Consider the following 16,798-nt stretch of genomic DNA (forward strand, 5'->3'; position numbering starts at 1 on the left):
GACATGTGCCACTACATGCAGCCGGTTACACCCAGTGCGCTCGATAGCCGCCGGCAGGGCCTCCCCCTCATCAAGGATTAGACTACCCGGCAAACATACCGAATGTCCATTTTAGTAAACATACCGAATGCACACTAGAATTCTTTCTCGCCTTGCCTGCTGAGGCGCTCCATAACCCGCCTAACATTGGAGATCCCAATGACTAACATACCCCCCACCCTCTGTACTTGTCCGGACGGGGCAGGAAAATAGACCGCTGGCCCAACAGGAGAGGCATCCCGTGCTGGCTCAAAGTTATCATCAACACTGGGAAGCACCTCGTACCTGTTGCTAAGACGTAGGGAGCCAGCCGTACGGCGTGCTCCCTGTTTCGCCTTCCGCCCAGTGACACGCGAACCCACTACTGTCTGCCACCCACTCTGGAGTGAGGAGGGACCGGTCAAATGTTGCGTATCGGAAGCCGCAGTCACATCCGGGCCACCAGGGTATTCCAATGACACCAAAGGTGTCGCAGATCTCGTCACTGGCACCCCGACGTCACTGCAACTTCGAGCATTAGCTAGAAGCTTGTCGACCGTAGCCAACGCAGCTTCCAGCTGTTTACGGACAACAGCCACCTCTCCTTGTGTCCGCTCACAACAAGCACAGTCCCTAGCTATATCGTACCATGTATAAAATAGATATGAGTTCTCAAATGGTGCTACTGAGTTTGAAAATATACCAAAGAAGAATAAAGTAACACTAAAAATTGATGTGCAGATTTCTCACTGAACTCCGAGACTGCAAGATATTAAACAGAGATAAATTTCTCTGCACGGAAAATTTACACTGCGAAGCTGCCCTACACAACGATATTCACAGAACTTGAGCAAAACCAAAAAAACTACGATTAATTTTCTAAACTCTAATCTACACAGTAAAATACACACGTGCAGTTCACTTCTTTGCAGAAGCATGTGAACAAAAAACAAAGACTAAATTAATCTACAGTTGATCACACAAGTGCTGCTACTGCTGCTCTGCTGTGCGTCCTATCGGCTCGGTGGTATCGTAGTAACCATACAAGAAGTGCTTCCAGAGTTTTGCTAACAGCAAGTGTTAGAAACATACAAAATACAATGTCAAAGATATAACAATAAAAAATATTTAGTCATGCAGAGGGAGATGTATGGAAATAAATTACATTTGCGTGACTAAACATTATTTACAAATACCATATTTCTCACATTGTGCTTTTTTTAAAGTATGTATTCACGTCATCATACTGAGGTTCACAAATGGAGACGGACTCATTAATGTAACTACATAGCAAAGCTCACAAGCAATGCACAATTAAGCGTGGCAGAGACGTTAATGGACACGATCTCGGAGTAGGTATCCCCAGATCAAGCTTAATAAACAACTCATCTATATTACCAAACGGCTAATTCGGTCGCAGTGACAGACTACCTGACTACTGGCTTTCAGGAGCAATAAAAATTTGATTTCCAATATTTCATGTAATTAGTGAACGAATTTAAAAATTTAAAATACCGTCATAAACTACTCATATAGTAATCTTCTGTTAAAAGTTTAACACTGTAAGATAAGTATTACATTTACAAATCTTGTACATGTCTTGGGGCAGTGCAGCTCACCATACGCAAATATCCAGACTATATTCATCCAGCATTTGCGAAAGAGATCACTTAGCAACTTCTAACAAACTTTAATCATAATTTCTAACCTTTATGACAATTTTTACCGCTGGCACTGCTCGCAAAATAATGACAGGAAAAATATTTACCGCTTATTACATTTCTTCTATTCATGCAGTATACAACTTCAGTGTTAGGCATTCATTACTTCTTAATTATTAACTATATTGGCAAGACATTTTGCATATAGTACCCACATATAGCATATACCTGCGAAATTATACCACTGTACTTATAATTCAGGAGGTTTAACGTCTTCATTAATGAAATGCGTTAAAAACTAGCTGTTGCTTAAATCGGAATGCAGATCACCCAGACTATACTCGTCCAGTGTTTCATAAGCTACAGCCACATCAGTACTCTGTAAGCCATGTGACGGTGTATAGCGGAGGATACTTCGGACATCACTGACTGATCCACCCTTCACTTTTGCAACTGGCAAGTGGGAAGAATGATTCTTGCTAAGCCTCTCTATTAGATCAAATTTCTCGAATTTTCTCCTTGTGGTCATTTCGCAAGGTGTATGTGGAAGAAAGAAATATGTTGGCCGACTCTTCCTGGAAAGTGCTCTCTCGATATTTCAATAGAAAACTTCTCAGTGATGCACAATGCCTCTCTTGTAGTGTCTGCCACTAGAGGTGGTTGTTTTTCTGTTTTTGGCATTCCTGAAACGCACTCGGGCGACCCAAACGATCCTGTGACGAAATGCGCCCTTCTTCGTTGGATATTCTTTATTTCTTCCACTAGTCCTACCCGGTAATGGTCCCAGATTAATGATGAATACTCAAGAATCGGTTGAACAATGGATGAGATAGATTTTCTTAACATTCTTGCTATGAGTCTGAGTCATGCATTTGCTTTTCATACTTTTTTTTTTTTTTTTTTTTTTTTTTTTTTTTTTTTGTGGTCATTCCACTTAAGGTCACTCTGGATAAATACTCCAAGATATTTTACGGTACATACCGTTTACAGCTGTTTGTCATCAGTTATGTAGTTGTACAATAGTGGATTACTTTTACTGTGTATGCACAGTAAGTTACATGTATTGACGTTCAGGGTCAACTGCCAGAGTCTCCAACGTTCATCATTCCTCTTTAGGACATTCTACAAATCAGTAATGTCTTCTGGCATTGCTACTTTCCTGTAGGGAACCGTGCCATCTGAGAACAGTCTTAAACAGCTCCCGACTCTTTCTACTAGATTATTTATATTCACCGTAAATAGTAACGACACTATCACGTTCCCTTAGGGTACTCCGGAAATTACCTTTACATCTGTCGATTCTGTTCCGTTAAGCGCGACATCTTGAGTTCTGCCTGCAAGGAAGTCTTGATTCCAGTCGCACATCTAGTCCGCACGATATCGGCGAACAAGGTTCTAACCATGACAAATATCCCAGGTGAGCTCCGAATCACATCACAGGCATCTACGATTCTGGCAACCGATTCCATCTCCGTATCCACTGTGGTCTCACACACAAGTGACTTTAGACATCCCCACAATAAGTAATCAAGGGGATTCAGGTCAGGTGACCTCGCAGGTCATGGAATAGGATTCCACTTCCAATCTAGCTATCAGGAAATACTGCACCAGTACTGCTCCATCGTATTGCACTGTACGCCTCTGAATAGCACTGATTAATGTATTGGTCTGTCGTTGATTCCTAGCACGTTTTGTCATGGGACAATGTAAATACGATACAACAAAGCCAACTTATCGACAAGAAAAGTAAGCAAAACCTACCTCACGGCATCCTGGTAATCAGGCTCCTCCGCCTTGTTTCCTTTCAGGAAAAAAAAAGGAATTTACATGTAAATAAACAGAACAGTACGTGTAAACTTGTAAGCATGTTAGTTGCAAATAAGCTGAAAAACAGTAACGCCAGACAAAGCGGTAGATAAGTTTACTTGGATATCTCCCTAAGCTGGCTTCTCTGACCTCAGGTTCCCTGTCTCAAATTGTTCAGCGGAGCATTCAGTACGTCCCCTTACATTTTTGCATGTTCTTACGGAAACATACTGTATATAGCTGCAATCACTGGACCGGTTTTTATTTTATCTCTGGTATAAGCCTGTTTTCGGAAGCAACCAACAGTACTCTCTGTATGAAACTGTGTTATCACGCTTTGCAAAGACGCAGTGAAGAATTGGCAATACTAGAGGATGGCCTTTACTTTAATACAGCTCCTGAATGTAGTACGAACTTCCTCTTGTTCGGTAACTGGCCACTTTTTGCTGTCTGAAAAGCGTCCTTTGGAAACGGAGTGTTTGTGTGTGTGTGTGTGTGTGTGTGTGTGTGTGTGGTGGAGGGTGGCACATGTGTGGTTGGTCCATCATCAAACAGACCACTTTTCAGACAAGAGGAATGTTTAAAGAATTAATAATCTGTATGAAATATTTGCGAATCCGGAAAATCAAACCTGAGTTCCTCACATCGTATCGACACTCCACCTGGGGAAAATAGAAAAAAAAACAATTGCCCATTGGCTCATTCCGCTTTTAGAAAGGGTGTGGGGAGACTGAGGTTTGAAACAATGGATTGCAGCTAAATATTTAGCCTCCGGATGAATACTTTATTTGCGGCATTTTTTAAAATTCAAGCACGCAACATGTTTCTGACTTCTGGCTATTTCTGCTGAAAAAGACATCGGAAATAAAGCAGATGTGCCATACGAATGTTGCTCTACTATATTCCCTACATACGATCGACGATTATCTTTGTCGCATCAGTCTCATATGGTCACATTTCCTTCCGGTTCCGATGATAGCTTGTTTTCTCTTAATGAATATATTTAGTTAGCAAATGTAATTCTGTGCTTTTTAATTTACGCAGAATGTGGTTTGCCCAAAATTATACTACAAATAGTTTGATATAAGCATACATAACTGCATACAATTCCAAAATTACAGAAATCAGCTGAAGTCTATAAAAATTGTTAACATATACAAATAAATTATACTTGTTATCATCCGTTAATTTTGGTGCTTTTACTTGTGGCAACTTATCTTTCATATTTCAGTAATTAATAATACTTATTTTTTACTTTAAAATTGTTATTTCCATTCCTGTGCTCTCATACGATGTACAATGCATTCGGACAAATTATTTTAGTTCCGGAGTCAGTTTTATCATAATTTTTGAAGATCCTCCACAATATGTTACTATATTTCCAAAACTTTTGTCTTTTGCAGGAATCCAAACGAGCCACACCCTGTGACGAGCAACGAACCTGTAGTGTGGCCCAAGTACGACCGTGAAGGTCAAAGGTTTCTTCAGATAGGTAACCTCTGCACTTCCTTATTTCGTGAGAACTTTCCTAGTAGCCAAATAATAACGAATTTATACCAGTATAGGTATTTAGGAACAACGGATATTACTCTACAGCTCCTGCGAATCTCTCCTGCAGTTTATCAGAGTAGTCTGGCAAACATTAATGGCAGATCTATCAATGGAGTAATGTGGTTATTAGTAGATTTGCGATAAAGTTCAGGTACCCAGTCGACTGCCTACTTAATGGCTAACTATGCTAATGGAAGGGTCTCGTATCGCCCGAAAATACTGCAGTTTTATTGCCGTATGAGGAACATTTACCCACAGTTTTAATTTGCCAAGACGACCTTTCACATAATAGATACCTGGTAATAGCTAGAAACGTTTAGTCCATTAAATGCAACTGTTCTCTTAAGACAATCTTATTTCTGTTACTCACGACTCGGAATCAAAGAAGAAGATTGTAAATTTGATAGATAAAATATTTTGATGAAATCTGTTCTCACAACAGCAATGCAGTAAAGGTATTTGGATCTCGCAGCCTGTTGGCTGAATGTGATATTGCGATATAGCATTCATATTTAAAATGTACAGGGATGAACGTAAACAAACACAGCAAGCACGACGTGGGCTGTACTTAGTCATTCCGTTTGTAATTCTGATGCCTGCTCGTTACTAAGACGAACACGATGGAACTTCATTCTCTTTCCACTGTTGTGATTACAGATTTATTTCCTTTTTCATATTCTTTACAGTAGAATCATTAGACATATTCGCAGATTAGCTTCCCATGACATTGTTACAGTAAGGATACATATACATACCGCAACCAGTTATGTTGTTTAAGAACTATTACTCTATTACATTAATTTATTAGTGAGATTTACAAGCTACTTGTGCTCATTACCGCACATTAAGGCACACAAATCACTTACATATCAGCTAAGTACATTCTGTTTAATTTTACACTCCAAGTAGGTTTTTCAGTAATCACGGAAATAACTGAATACTAGACTTGTTAGTTCAGAACAAACATTAGTTATATTTATGATCACTTTTCAGTAACTATGTTACATCAAGGGATACTTTTTTTAAAATTTCAAGCTTTATTGACTGTTAATAAACACTACTGAAACTAATAAGCAACACTGTGACTGATTTTGGGCTATATATATACCTCTTTCAGAAAGCATTATATATATATATATATATAAAGATTTTGAAGTCTGAGAATGCAGCGTTTGATCATAGGTATGCAATTTCCAATTCAGGTAATATAGGTAGCAATCTTGTACTAAATACTTTCTAAGAGAAGAAAACACTTCAGCAGAATGTAAAAAGCTGCATAGTCTTATGGGAAATCAATAAGATTATTCTACTAAAAAATTGTATTCTTATTCCTCTAATGTCTCTACCTACTCCACTTTATTACAATTTTGTATCACTAGCCAGTCCATGTGATTTCATGAGTGTCGAATTTCTATTCAGTCATTTGTTATAGTATTATTACAATGACCCCTCACCAGTCAAAATTAACGAAAAACTGAATTACAATGCTCATTTTATTTCTTCAAAGTAAATTTGATTATTTCAGATATTGATATTTTCATGCAAATTTTTTTCTGAAACTCATAGACTTCCAGTTATGTATTTTTACAATAACAATTATTGATATTTTGTTGACAACTTTTCAGTTAGTGTTTTGCAGGAATGGAAATGATTGCTGTAAAGGAACACATCTGTAATGTTTCAACAGAGCGGAAGACTTTTGTTGAAAGAGTTAGTTGGTAATACAATCACTGAAAAGTTCATTCTCTACAACTCAATAGAAGCACAATGTTACACAAATAACGCCTATGACTGTAAACACATTTCAGATGTTTTCTGTGCAGTTAATGAGTAAATGAGATGTTAAGCAATGACTGTAATTATTTTCCAGAATTGACTGTTGTTTGTATCTTTCGAATTGGTTCTTTGTCAGCTGGCATGCATACTGTAGGCATGGAGCTGTAAATAGGTAAGCAGAGCGTTGTCTGGTGCAATTATTTATGACTCTGATCCAAACAAACCACAACTGTAATCGTTATCTGTCCTCCTCCCTCCCTACCCCACCCTTGCCTCCTCTCCCAGTAGACCATTTCGCCACATTGTTTATTTAGGACGCTGTGATTCTATCCTTCTATCCTACTAGCTATGGACAAATATCGGGGTTTATTAAGGACATAATTTATTATCCAGTTAATTATCCTTACCACTATAGTTTATGATCTGAGATGGCTGCCTCTATATTTATGTTACCCATATCTTTCTCACTATAGTTTATGACCCACTATGGCTGCCAGATTATTTCCATGATAGTCTTACCTAAATAAGTATAATTTCTGACCCAATATGGCTGCCACATGTTTCCAAGATAGCCTTATCTTAATGGTATCGTGATGGTCCAATCAGGTGCGTCTGCTCAAGAAAAGTGAGCCCGTAAGTCATTCCAACGGTCATAACCCTGTGCAATAACAACAAGTAATTCAAAGAATGGAAGACAGTTTTGACGTGAAAAGCAACTAAAGTATTATTATAACTTTTTAGTGTAACAGGAATTTTTTGAAGATGTAGCCACTGTAAGGACTTCCATACGAGATCTTCATCCAAAGACAAATATAGATGGTCGCTAATCTGAGGCTTTTAATGTATAAATAATTACCACTGTGTGTTTGCTGTAGGAGAGAAAGAGACAGGTATGCTTGCCTATTGAAACCAATACTGCTTGGGGCTCAAGGCACTAACACACTTCCTCAGCCTCCAGCTGGCTAAAGCACTCACTGGCCGCCGCCGCTGCCGCCACCGCTTTTGGTGAAATCGGAGGTCCAGATTGGAATGACTTCCAACAGCACTGCGTGAACCTGGGGGAACTACCGGCTGTGCACCTGCATAAACACATTAAATGTATATATGTTGCAACAATCCTAGAACTTATCATCTTTCCTCTGTTTAAGTACACATGCGTGGTGTCATCTCCTTCTTACGTCTAGCATTTGCGTTATAACCCAACAGCTTCTGTTGCATATTCTGGTAACTTATGTGCATACTGTTTTTTCTAAGTCTACCTATTAATCAGTGTAATATTACTAAAGTGGTAATTATAAAGGTTACTGACAGATCCTTGCAATATATATATATATATATATATATATATATATATATATATATATGCACTCCTGGAAATGGAAAAAAGAACACATTGACACCGGTGTGTCAGACCCACCATACTTGCTCCGGACACTGCGAGAGGGCTGTACAAGCAATGATCACACGCACGGCACAGCGGACACTCCAGGAACCGCGGTGTTGGCCGTCGAATGGCAGCGCAGCATTTGTGCACCGCCGCCGTCAGTGTCAGCCAGTTTGCCGTGGCATACGGAGCTCCATCGCAGTCTTTAACACTGGTAGCATGCCGCGACAGCGTGGACGTGAACCGTATGTGCAGTTGACGGACTTTGAGCGAGGGCGTATAGTGGGCATGCGGGAGGCCGGGTGGACGTACCGCCGAATTGCTCAACACGTGGGGCGTGAGGTCTCCACAGTACATCGATGTTGTCGCCAGTGGTCGGCGGAAGGTGCACGTGCCCGTCGACCTGGGACCGGACCGCAGCGACGCACGGATGCACGCCAAGACCGTAGGATCCTACGCAGTGCCGTAGGGGACCGCACCGCCACTTCCCAGCAAATTATGGACACTGTTGCTCCTGGGGTATCGGCGAGGACCATTCGCAACCGTCTCCATGAAGCTGGGCTACGGTCCCGCACACCGTTAGGCCGTCTTCTGCTCACGCCCCAACATCGTGCAGCCCGCCTCCAGTGGTGTCGCGACAGGCGTGAATGGAGGGACGAATGGAGACGTGTCGTCTTCAGCGATGAGAGTCGCTTCTGCCTTGGTGCCAATGATGGTCGTATGCGTGTTTGGCGCCGTGCAGGTGAGCGCCACAATCAGGACTGCATACGACCGAGGCACACAGGGCCAACACCCGGCATCATGGTGTGGGGAGCGATCTCCTACACTGGCCGTACACCACTGGTGATCGTCGAGGGGACACTGAACAGTGCACGGTACATCCAAACCGTCATCGAACCCATCGTTCTACCATTCCTAGACCGGCAAGGGAACATGCTGTTCCAACAGGACAATGCACGTCCGCATGTATCCCGTGCCACCAAACGTGCCCTAGAAGGTGTAAGTCAACTACCCTGGCCAGCAAGATCTCCGGATCTGTCCCCCATTGAGCATGTTTGGGACTGGATGAAGCGTCGTCTCACGCGGTCTGTACGTCCAGCACGAACGCTGGTCCAAGGCGCCAGGTGGAAATGGCATGGCAAGCCGTTCCACAGGACTACATCCAGGATCTCTACGATCGTCTCCATGGGAGAATACCAGCCTGCATTGCTGCGAAAGGTGGATATACACTGTACTAGTGCCGACATTGTGCATGCTCTGTTGCCTGTGTCTATGTGCCTGTGGTTCTGTCAGTGTGATCATGTGATGTATCTGACCCCAGGAATGTGTCAATAAAGTTTCCCCTTCCTGCGACAATGAATTCACGGTGTTCTTATTTCAATTTCCAGGAGTGTATATATATATATATATATATATATATATATATATATATTTGTGTGTGTGTGTGTGTGTGTGTGTGTGTGTGTGTGTGTGTGAACAGAAAAAAGAAAGTTCATGCACAATATAACTGATGAAATCTAAAAGGGAAATAGAATATTAGACGGCAGGATAATGTTTCAGATGTTGAAACATGTGAGGAATGGTCACAGAAACGACGCTTTAGTTATTAATGATCAGGATGGAAATACGCTACTAAACAAGAAAACTATCCTGAACAGGTAGAGAGAATATGTTGAACAGCTATTAAATGCTGAAGACCCAGAGAGTGGCTTTCCACTTGAGAATAATGCAGAGGGTGAAGGAGAAGCCGCAAACATTCAGGTGACTCAGCTAGATGTAGAAAGAGCAATGAGGAAATTAAACAATAATAAAGCAGCAGGAGAGGATAGAAAAATGGCAGAGATGCTGAAGGCAGGAGGAGACACACTTCAGGAAGAGCTATACAATCTCATAAAAGAAATATGGGAAAAATAGGAAATCCCAGAAGAGTGGAAATCAGCCGTCATTATCCCTCTGTATAAAAGAAACATTAATAGTAATTGTAACTACTACAGAGGCATTTCTCTCCTAAGTGTACCTTACAAAGTTCTGTCTTTAATAATACTTGAAAAACTTAAGCCATTTGCAAAAGTATTGTAGGAGAGCACCAGGCAGGCTTCACCGTTAAGAAAATCTGGGAAAAGTGCTAGGAATTCAGCCATCGGTTTTTGGTGACGTCGTTAGAGGACTTCTCTAAGGCTTATGACAGTATCTACAGATTAAGTATGTACAAATCCTGAGATAGCTTGGTATACCAATGAAGTTAATAAACATGGTCAAGGTGAGCACAGCGAAGACAATAGCCAAAGTCAAATACCAAGGGGAGCTGTCCGAGGAATTCCATATCAGAACGGGTGTGAGACAAGGTGATGTTATTTCACCACTGTTACTTAATTTGGTCCTAGAGAAAGCAATCTGAGAAATGAAAAGAGAAAACAAAGGGGTGACGCTAAATGATTGGACAGATTAATTGGGCTATGCAGACGACTTTGCAGTTCTAGCAGAATCAGAGGAAGAGATGGCAGAAACTGTAGAGGACCTAGCGCAAAATACAAGTAAGATCGGGTTACGGATTAATGCGGGAAATACCGAGGTAATGGAGGTATCAAGAGAAGCCCCTCATGATATCCCATTATAGGTAGGGATATGGAAATTTGCTAAAGTGGAAAATCTGAAGTACCTTGTTACATGGTTCAACAGGCAAAATAATTTAAAACAAGAAATAAACAAACGTATTGTGAAGTGCTCTAAAACTTATTTCAGTCTAAAGCAGATAATTTCATCCAAGAATATGTCAATTAAGACGAAACTTAATGCTTACAATGCCGTGATAGTGCCAGTATTGTTGTATGGAACAGAAACCCTAAGCATAAAGAAGGATTAATAAAACTTGTTGGTATTCGAAAGAAAAATTATGAGAAGGATCTTTGGACCTGTCCAGGAAGAGAGCTCGTGGACATGTAGAAAAAACCGAGAACTGTATGAGCTGATGAGGAAACATCGTTCAAAAACTGAAAGCGCGGATAATAAGCTTGGCAGGCCACATTGCTAAGAGACCAGACACCTCTCGGGCAAAAGCCGTACGTATGGGAAGACCTGTTGATACCCGTCCAATGGGAAGACCCAGAACGCGATAGGAGGATGAGCTACAGAAACACCTTTTCTAGCTAAGAGTCCGTGACAACTGGAACCAAAGTGGGCAAGATCACCATCTATGGAGGAGCGTTGTGAGGTCGGCACATGATCTACAGGGTCCTCCATCGCCGATTTGATGATGATGTTGATTAGAAACAAAGTTAGTTTATAAACAAATTCATTACTTACATTTAGCAACCTCAGCTACATCTATCATTTAACCCCCATCACTGTCCCATTTGTGAACAGCACATGATAGGAATGATTATTGGTAAAGCTCTGCGTTGGATCCAATTTCTCGAATTTTCTCATTGGAATAATTTCGCAGGATGTATGTGGGAGGAAATAATAAGTTGCCCAGTTCTTCCTGGACTGTGCTCTGTAAGATTTTTTCAACAATAAACCTCTCCAACATGCACAGTGCCTCTCTTGTAGTGTCTACTACTACAGCTTGTTTAATGTCCTTAACAATCGCGTGCCTGCCAGTACAAATTGTATCTCGTCTACCTGTTTCATTAAGGCGACCTGGCAAGGAACTCAGAGTCTAAGACCGACAAATCATACTCAGCATTCGGTCGAACAAGCGTTTTGTAAGCCCCTTCTTTAGTGGATGCATAACATTTGCTTAATATTCATCCAATGAATCTGAGCCTGGCATTTGCTTGCCTATTACTGTTTTCAGTGACCTTTTCTCAGTGGTGTAATAGCAAAGGAGTGGGTCTCTTCGCCTACTTATGAGCAGCACGTTACATTTACTTGTATCCTGGTCCAACTCCCAGTTCCTGCAGCAATCAGTGAACTGAAAGTATTCCTGCAATTCTGTACAATTTTCCAATGTTACTATCTTCTAATAGACAACCACATCACCTGCTACCACTTGCATGGAGCTTCCATCATTATTCACCAGCTCATTTATATTGGTGTGGCTGTTTTGCGCGTCAGCCATAACCAATGAGTAATGATTTTGCCAGTAATAGTGTCAACATATCTCCATATCCAAATGCAGTGACACCTGTGGGCTGAGGATGACACGGTGGCTGGACGGTACCGTTGGGCCTTCATGACCTGTTCGGGTGGAGTTTAGTTTTTAGTGTCAATATGTGATCGGAGTATATTTTTATTTACTCCTATAGAACAAATAAGTTACAGCAATAGCACGAACTGTGTTTCATACTCGAAATATGTATTTTTTATAAATTTTAACAATACAGAAATTTTATTTTGACGTAAGATAGATTTTTTAGTTCTTGATCAGAGATCTGCAATCATACATGCAATCCATGTTTTTGTGTACACGTGCTATTACTCTCCACCCCATAATACCTTCTTAGGGAAGAAATTTAGCAGTATATATATATTAATGTGACATCACTTCACACAGTATTGTAGCTTCACAGCCATATTGCATCATTCTGTGGTAAAGCGATACATACTGCAAAGCTCCAGTCAATTTGCAACGTTTCTAATGATTGTGATCACGTACAGGAATCACTGACTGACTAGCGAAGTATCTGTGGATGATATACTTATTACAAAAACGTGCTATATGTAGTACTGTGTCACAGATCCATCTGCTCTATGTAACAATTTAAGAAAAGCTTGTACAGCAGAAGGCCTTTTCCATACAACAGTCGAAGGAAGCCATTCCACACTTTATTATTTACGGAGCATAGCCCCTCTGCCACTGATTCCTTTGCTTATAAAAGCAGTAATGACACCATTTTTATGGAATGAGGACGATCATGACCTTTTTAAAAATCTTGGAATTCACCATTGCTGTGTAGTTTCCTTACAACATACAGTGACGCAGTTGTAATTTCAAATGGATATATCATTCTGCTACATATCCCTAAGGTGTTGGAAGCATGATTATTCTGCCTACGCGTTAGTTTGTTACAATTTTTGCATAACATTGCGAAATATGGAGAAAATTGCCACAGTCCTGTTTGCTTACCTTAAGCAAGACTACTCCCGGGAATCCTAAAAGAATCTATTACATGAACCAATTTAACATAAAATTCGTTGCTTTCGCTACTAAGTCAAAATGCAAAATATTTTAATGCATAATTCTGATATTTTAATAGTTCGCTGTTAAGTTCTTTACTTTTACAAAATATGGAGGAAATTTGTAGCATTGCATATGTGTTAAAGTGTAGATACATAGTGACATTTCCGCCTTACATCTAGTATTTAAATTAAAGTTTCCCAGTTTGTGCTACAAATTCCATTTACTTTCTTTGAGTATTGTATCTTCCTAGTATACCTACAAATCAGTGTAAGCTTACCAAAGCATGAGTTTTAAGTAATACTGAATTATGGGTATGAACAACGAAATATAGCTGTTATGTTAAGGAGGGTTTGTGTGGTAACAGAAGGGAATATTTTCCATGCCCCGCATCGTACTGCAGTCTCACGTCATCAGGCCTCGCTGGAAATCTGTTGGTGACATACCGTACAGAACTGTGTAGTACATGTCTAAATGTCTTAACAATTTTACTCTGGAGCACTGTCTTCATCGACATACAGTGGTATTGTGCAGACTCTTGTCTGACAGTTTTACGTTTTGGCACTGAAATCAACGTTATTTAGTATTGGCCAGCTTTTCTCGAAGGAGGTGTTAAGATCACGAAGTAATCATACCTATCATATTGCGAACTGACCTGTCTAGATATTATGTGTATCAACGTAGAATGTTGATAAACTGGGTCTAATTTTAACGAAACAGCCTGATCCCTAGGGCACATAAATTATAGAGCATGTTGCTGTCTCCAACATAGGAGGTGCGACAGTGTACATCTAATGCAACGTAAACCTTGTAGCATATCCAGAATGTCTGTTTACCCTCTATTTTTCTCATGTCCACTGTACTATATAAACTGATGTGTCCTGCCATATTCCACCATAGTACCGCACATTGTCGCTGGAACCCTTATAAGATGGAACGGAACTACTACACAGAATGCATGTGCTACACCTGCCAGTAACCGACAGTTTTTGAAGATTTTAATTTTGCACTTTATTTCCTGCATTTTTAAGTAGATCCAACTGGGCATGGAGCTTTAAAAATACATCTTCTTTTGAATATTGTCTAATGTAATGCAGGAAAAGCCTCAAACCCATCATTTCTGGCATTACACCAACTTGTGATCATTCTTCATTAGTATTTACACTTGTATTTTAGAGTATATTTGTATTCAGAGTTTTTCAATACACTATGTTTAAAGTAATTTGTATTCCTTGTTTGCAAACTGGCAATGCTGCTCTTTATCAAGTTGCTGTTTATAGTTATCCTCTTTGGAACCTGTTTCCGCCAAATACACCAGTTTTCGTTTTTTGACCTCAGTCTGTCCCATTTCCGGTTTTCCACATTAATTAGGCCTAAAGGAGTAATTTCTTTAAGAGGGACCAGCTTAACTCTATTCTGCACACTGCTATTTTTTCTTAAGTTATGTTGAGTAACATTTGTGGTAACAGGAAAAGTTTAAGGAATTTTTTTCTGATGACCCATGGAATAAGAAGATGCACAACGTCCAGTCCACTACTGTTGATACAATACAACCATCTTTTTTAACAGCTCCAAACAGGAATAGAGGTTTATAAGCATCATTTGTATATCCCCTTGCGTAGTAAACACCGTCAGCTGCACCATTTTCTGGAATTGCTACACTCTGTGACCAATTTCCATTAGAATTTACAGTAATTGCAGACATTCTATACTGTCAGTTTACACCCTTTTGCTATATCTGTGTGTAAATGCATGTGCAATAATTAATAAAGATCTTTGTACAAGAATATTTGTATTATTTTTTACCCGACCAGGTGTAGCTTGACTTCTTTAGTGTCCAATAGCGATTCACATTCCCTCATCCAGCCAGAGTATCTACAAAGTGTTTACAGCTGGACTTCCTCTTCTTCTTGCGAATGTGTACTCAGAAAAACTTCTATAACTAGAATTTCAGGTGTCAAATGCCAACCCCTTAAAGCACATGGACTGTGGTGAAGGTTTAATGCATTACAGTGTTTCCAGAATGAGATTTTCACTCTGCAGCGGAGTGTGCGCTGATATGAAACTTCCTGGCAGATTAAAACTGTGTGCCCGACCGAGACTCGAACTCGGGACATTTGCCTTTTGCGGGCCAGTGCTCTACCATCTGAGCTACCGAATCACGACTCACGACCGGTCCTCACAGCTTTACTTCTATTAGTATCTCGTCTCCTACCTTCCAAACTTTACAGAAGCTCTCCTGCGAACCTAGCAGAACTAGCACTCCTGAAAGAAAGGATACAGCGGAGACATGGCTCAGCCACAGCCTTAGCCCAGGACCGGGCGTGAGTCGTGCTTCGGTAGCTCAGGTGGTAGAGCACTTGCCCGCGAAAGGCAAAGGTCCCGAGATCGAGTCTCGGTCGGGCACACAGTTTTAATCTGTCAAGAAGTTTCATATCAGCGCATACTCCGCTGCAGAGTGAAAATCGCATTCTGGAAACATCCCCCAGGCTGTGGCTAAGCCGTGTCTCCGCAGTATCCTTTCTTTCCGGAGTGCTACTTCTGCAAGGTTTGCAGGAGAGCTTCTGTAAAGTTTGGAAGGTAGGAGACGAGGTACTGGCAGAAATAAAGCTGTGAGGAGCGGGCGTGAGTCGTGCTTCGGTAGCTCAGATGGTAGAGCACTTGTCCGCGAAAGGCAAAGGTCCCGAGTTCGAATCTCGGTTGGGCACACAGTTTTAAGCAGTCAGGAAGTTTCATTACAGTGTTAGTTAGAGGTATGCGCTTACTAATTACCACAAAATGTTATTCCATGAAAGCCTAACAAAGGTACCACTCATTTTTCACTATCTCTTATCTTTGTAACACAGAATACTCATACTACAGCTATCAAAGCTTCTTATATCCAAGATCTGTGTAACCAAATGATACTTATATTCAAGGAACTGACTGTATCCAGTTGTAAAGTCCTAACACAATTGCTCTATATCATGTGATCGTATGTGTGTGTGTGTGTGTGTGTGTGTGTGTGTGTGTGTGTGTGTGTGTGTTGATTTGAGATAGTATCTGTGGACGGATCCACTAGCAGTAGTCCTGGAGTAGGGTCTGGTGTTACCCACAACACACACACACACACAAACACACACACACACACACACACACACACACACACACATTGGCAGGCACAAACACAAACAGAAAAGTGCTATTTGGTTAGGAGTTTCAGTTGGATAAAGTCAGTTCCTCGAATATTATTTCTATCTGTTCGCACATGCACACAGGTCAAATGGCGGGAATTATAAGCTACACCTACCCTAAATTGTACATAAAAGAGTATAAAATCACTACTGCTAAAGAAATTTCTCAATGTCTGTATATAAAAATAAATGAGGCGCGATCTATGCTATGTGAATGCTCGTCGTAATATCTAATACTTAGCAGCAACTACTGCCCACCCTACTGTGTTTAAGCAAAGTGAAGACATAGCACCCATCCTCTTTATGTGCG

General features: G+C 40.7%; 1 protein-coding gene across 1 annotated transcript in view; it reads left to right on the forward strand.

Moving 5' to 3' along the window:
* LOC124775218 overlaps positions 1–16,798 on the forward strand; it is a 385,130-nt gene that overhangs the window by 316,783 nt on the left and 51,549 nt on the right. Inside the window, exon 9 of the mRNA XM_047250056.1 lies at positions 4,889–4,977. Within this exon, the coding sequence (XP_047106012.1) occupies positions 4,889–4,977 (89 nt within the window). The remainder of the gene's footprint in view (positions 1–4,888; positions 4,978–16,798) is intronic.

This window comes from Schistocerca piceifrons, chromosome 2 (assembly GCF_021461385.2).
Source record: "Schistocerca piceifrons isolate TAMUIC-IGC-003096 chromosome 2, iqSchPice1.1, whole genome shotgun sequence".
NCBI classification, from domain to species: domain Eukaryota; kingdom Metazoa; phylum Arthropoda; class Insecta; order Orthoptera; family Acrididae; genus Schistocerca; species Schistocerca piceifrons.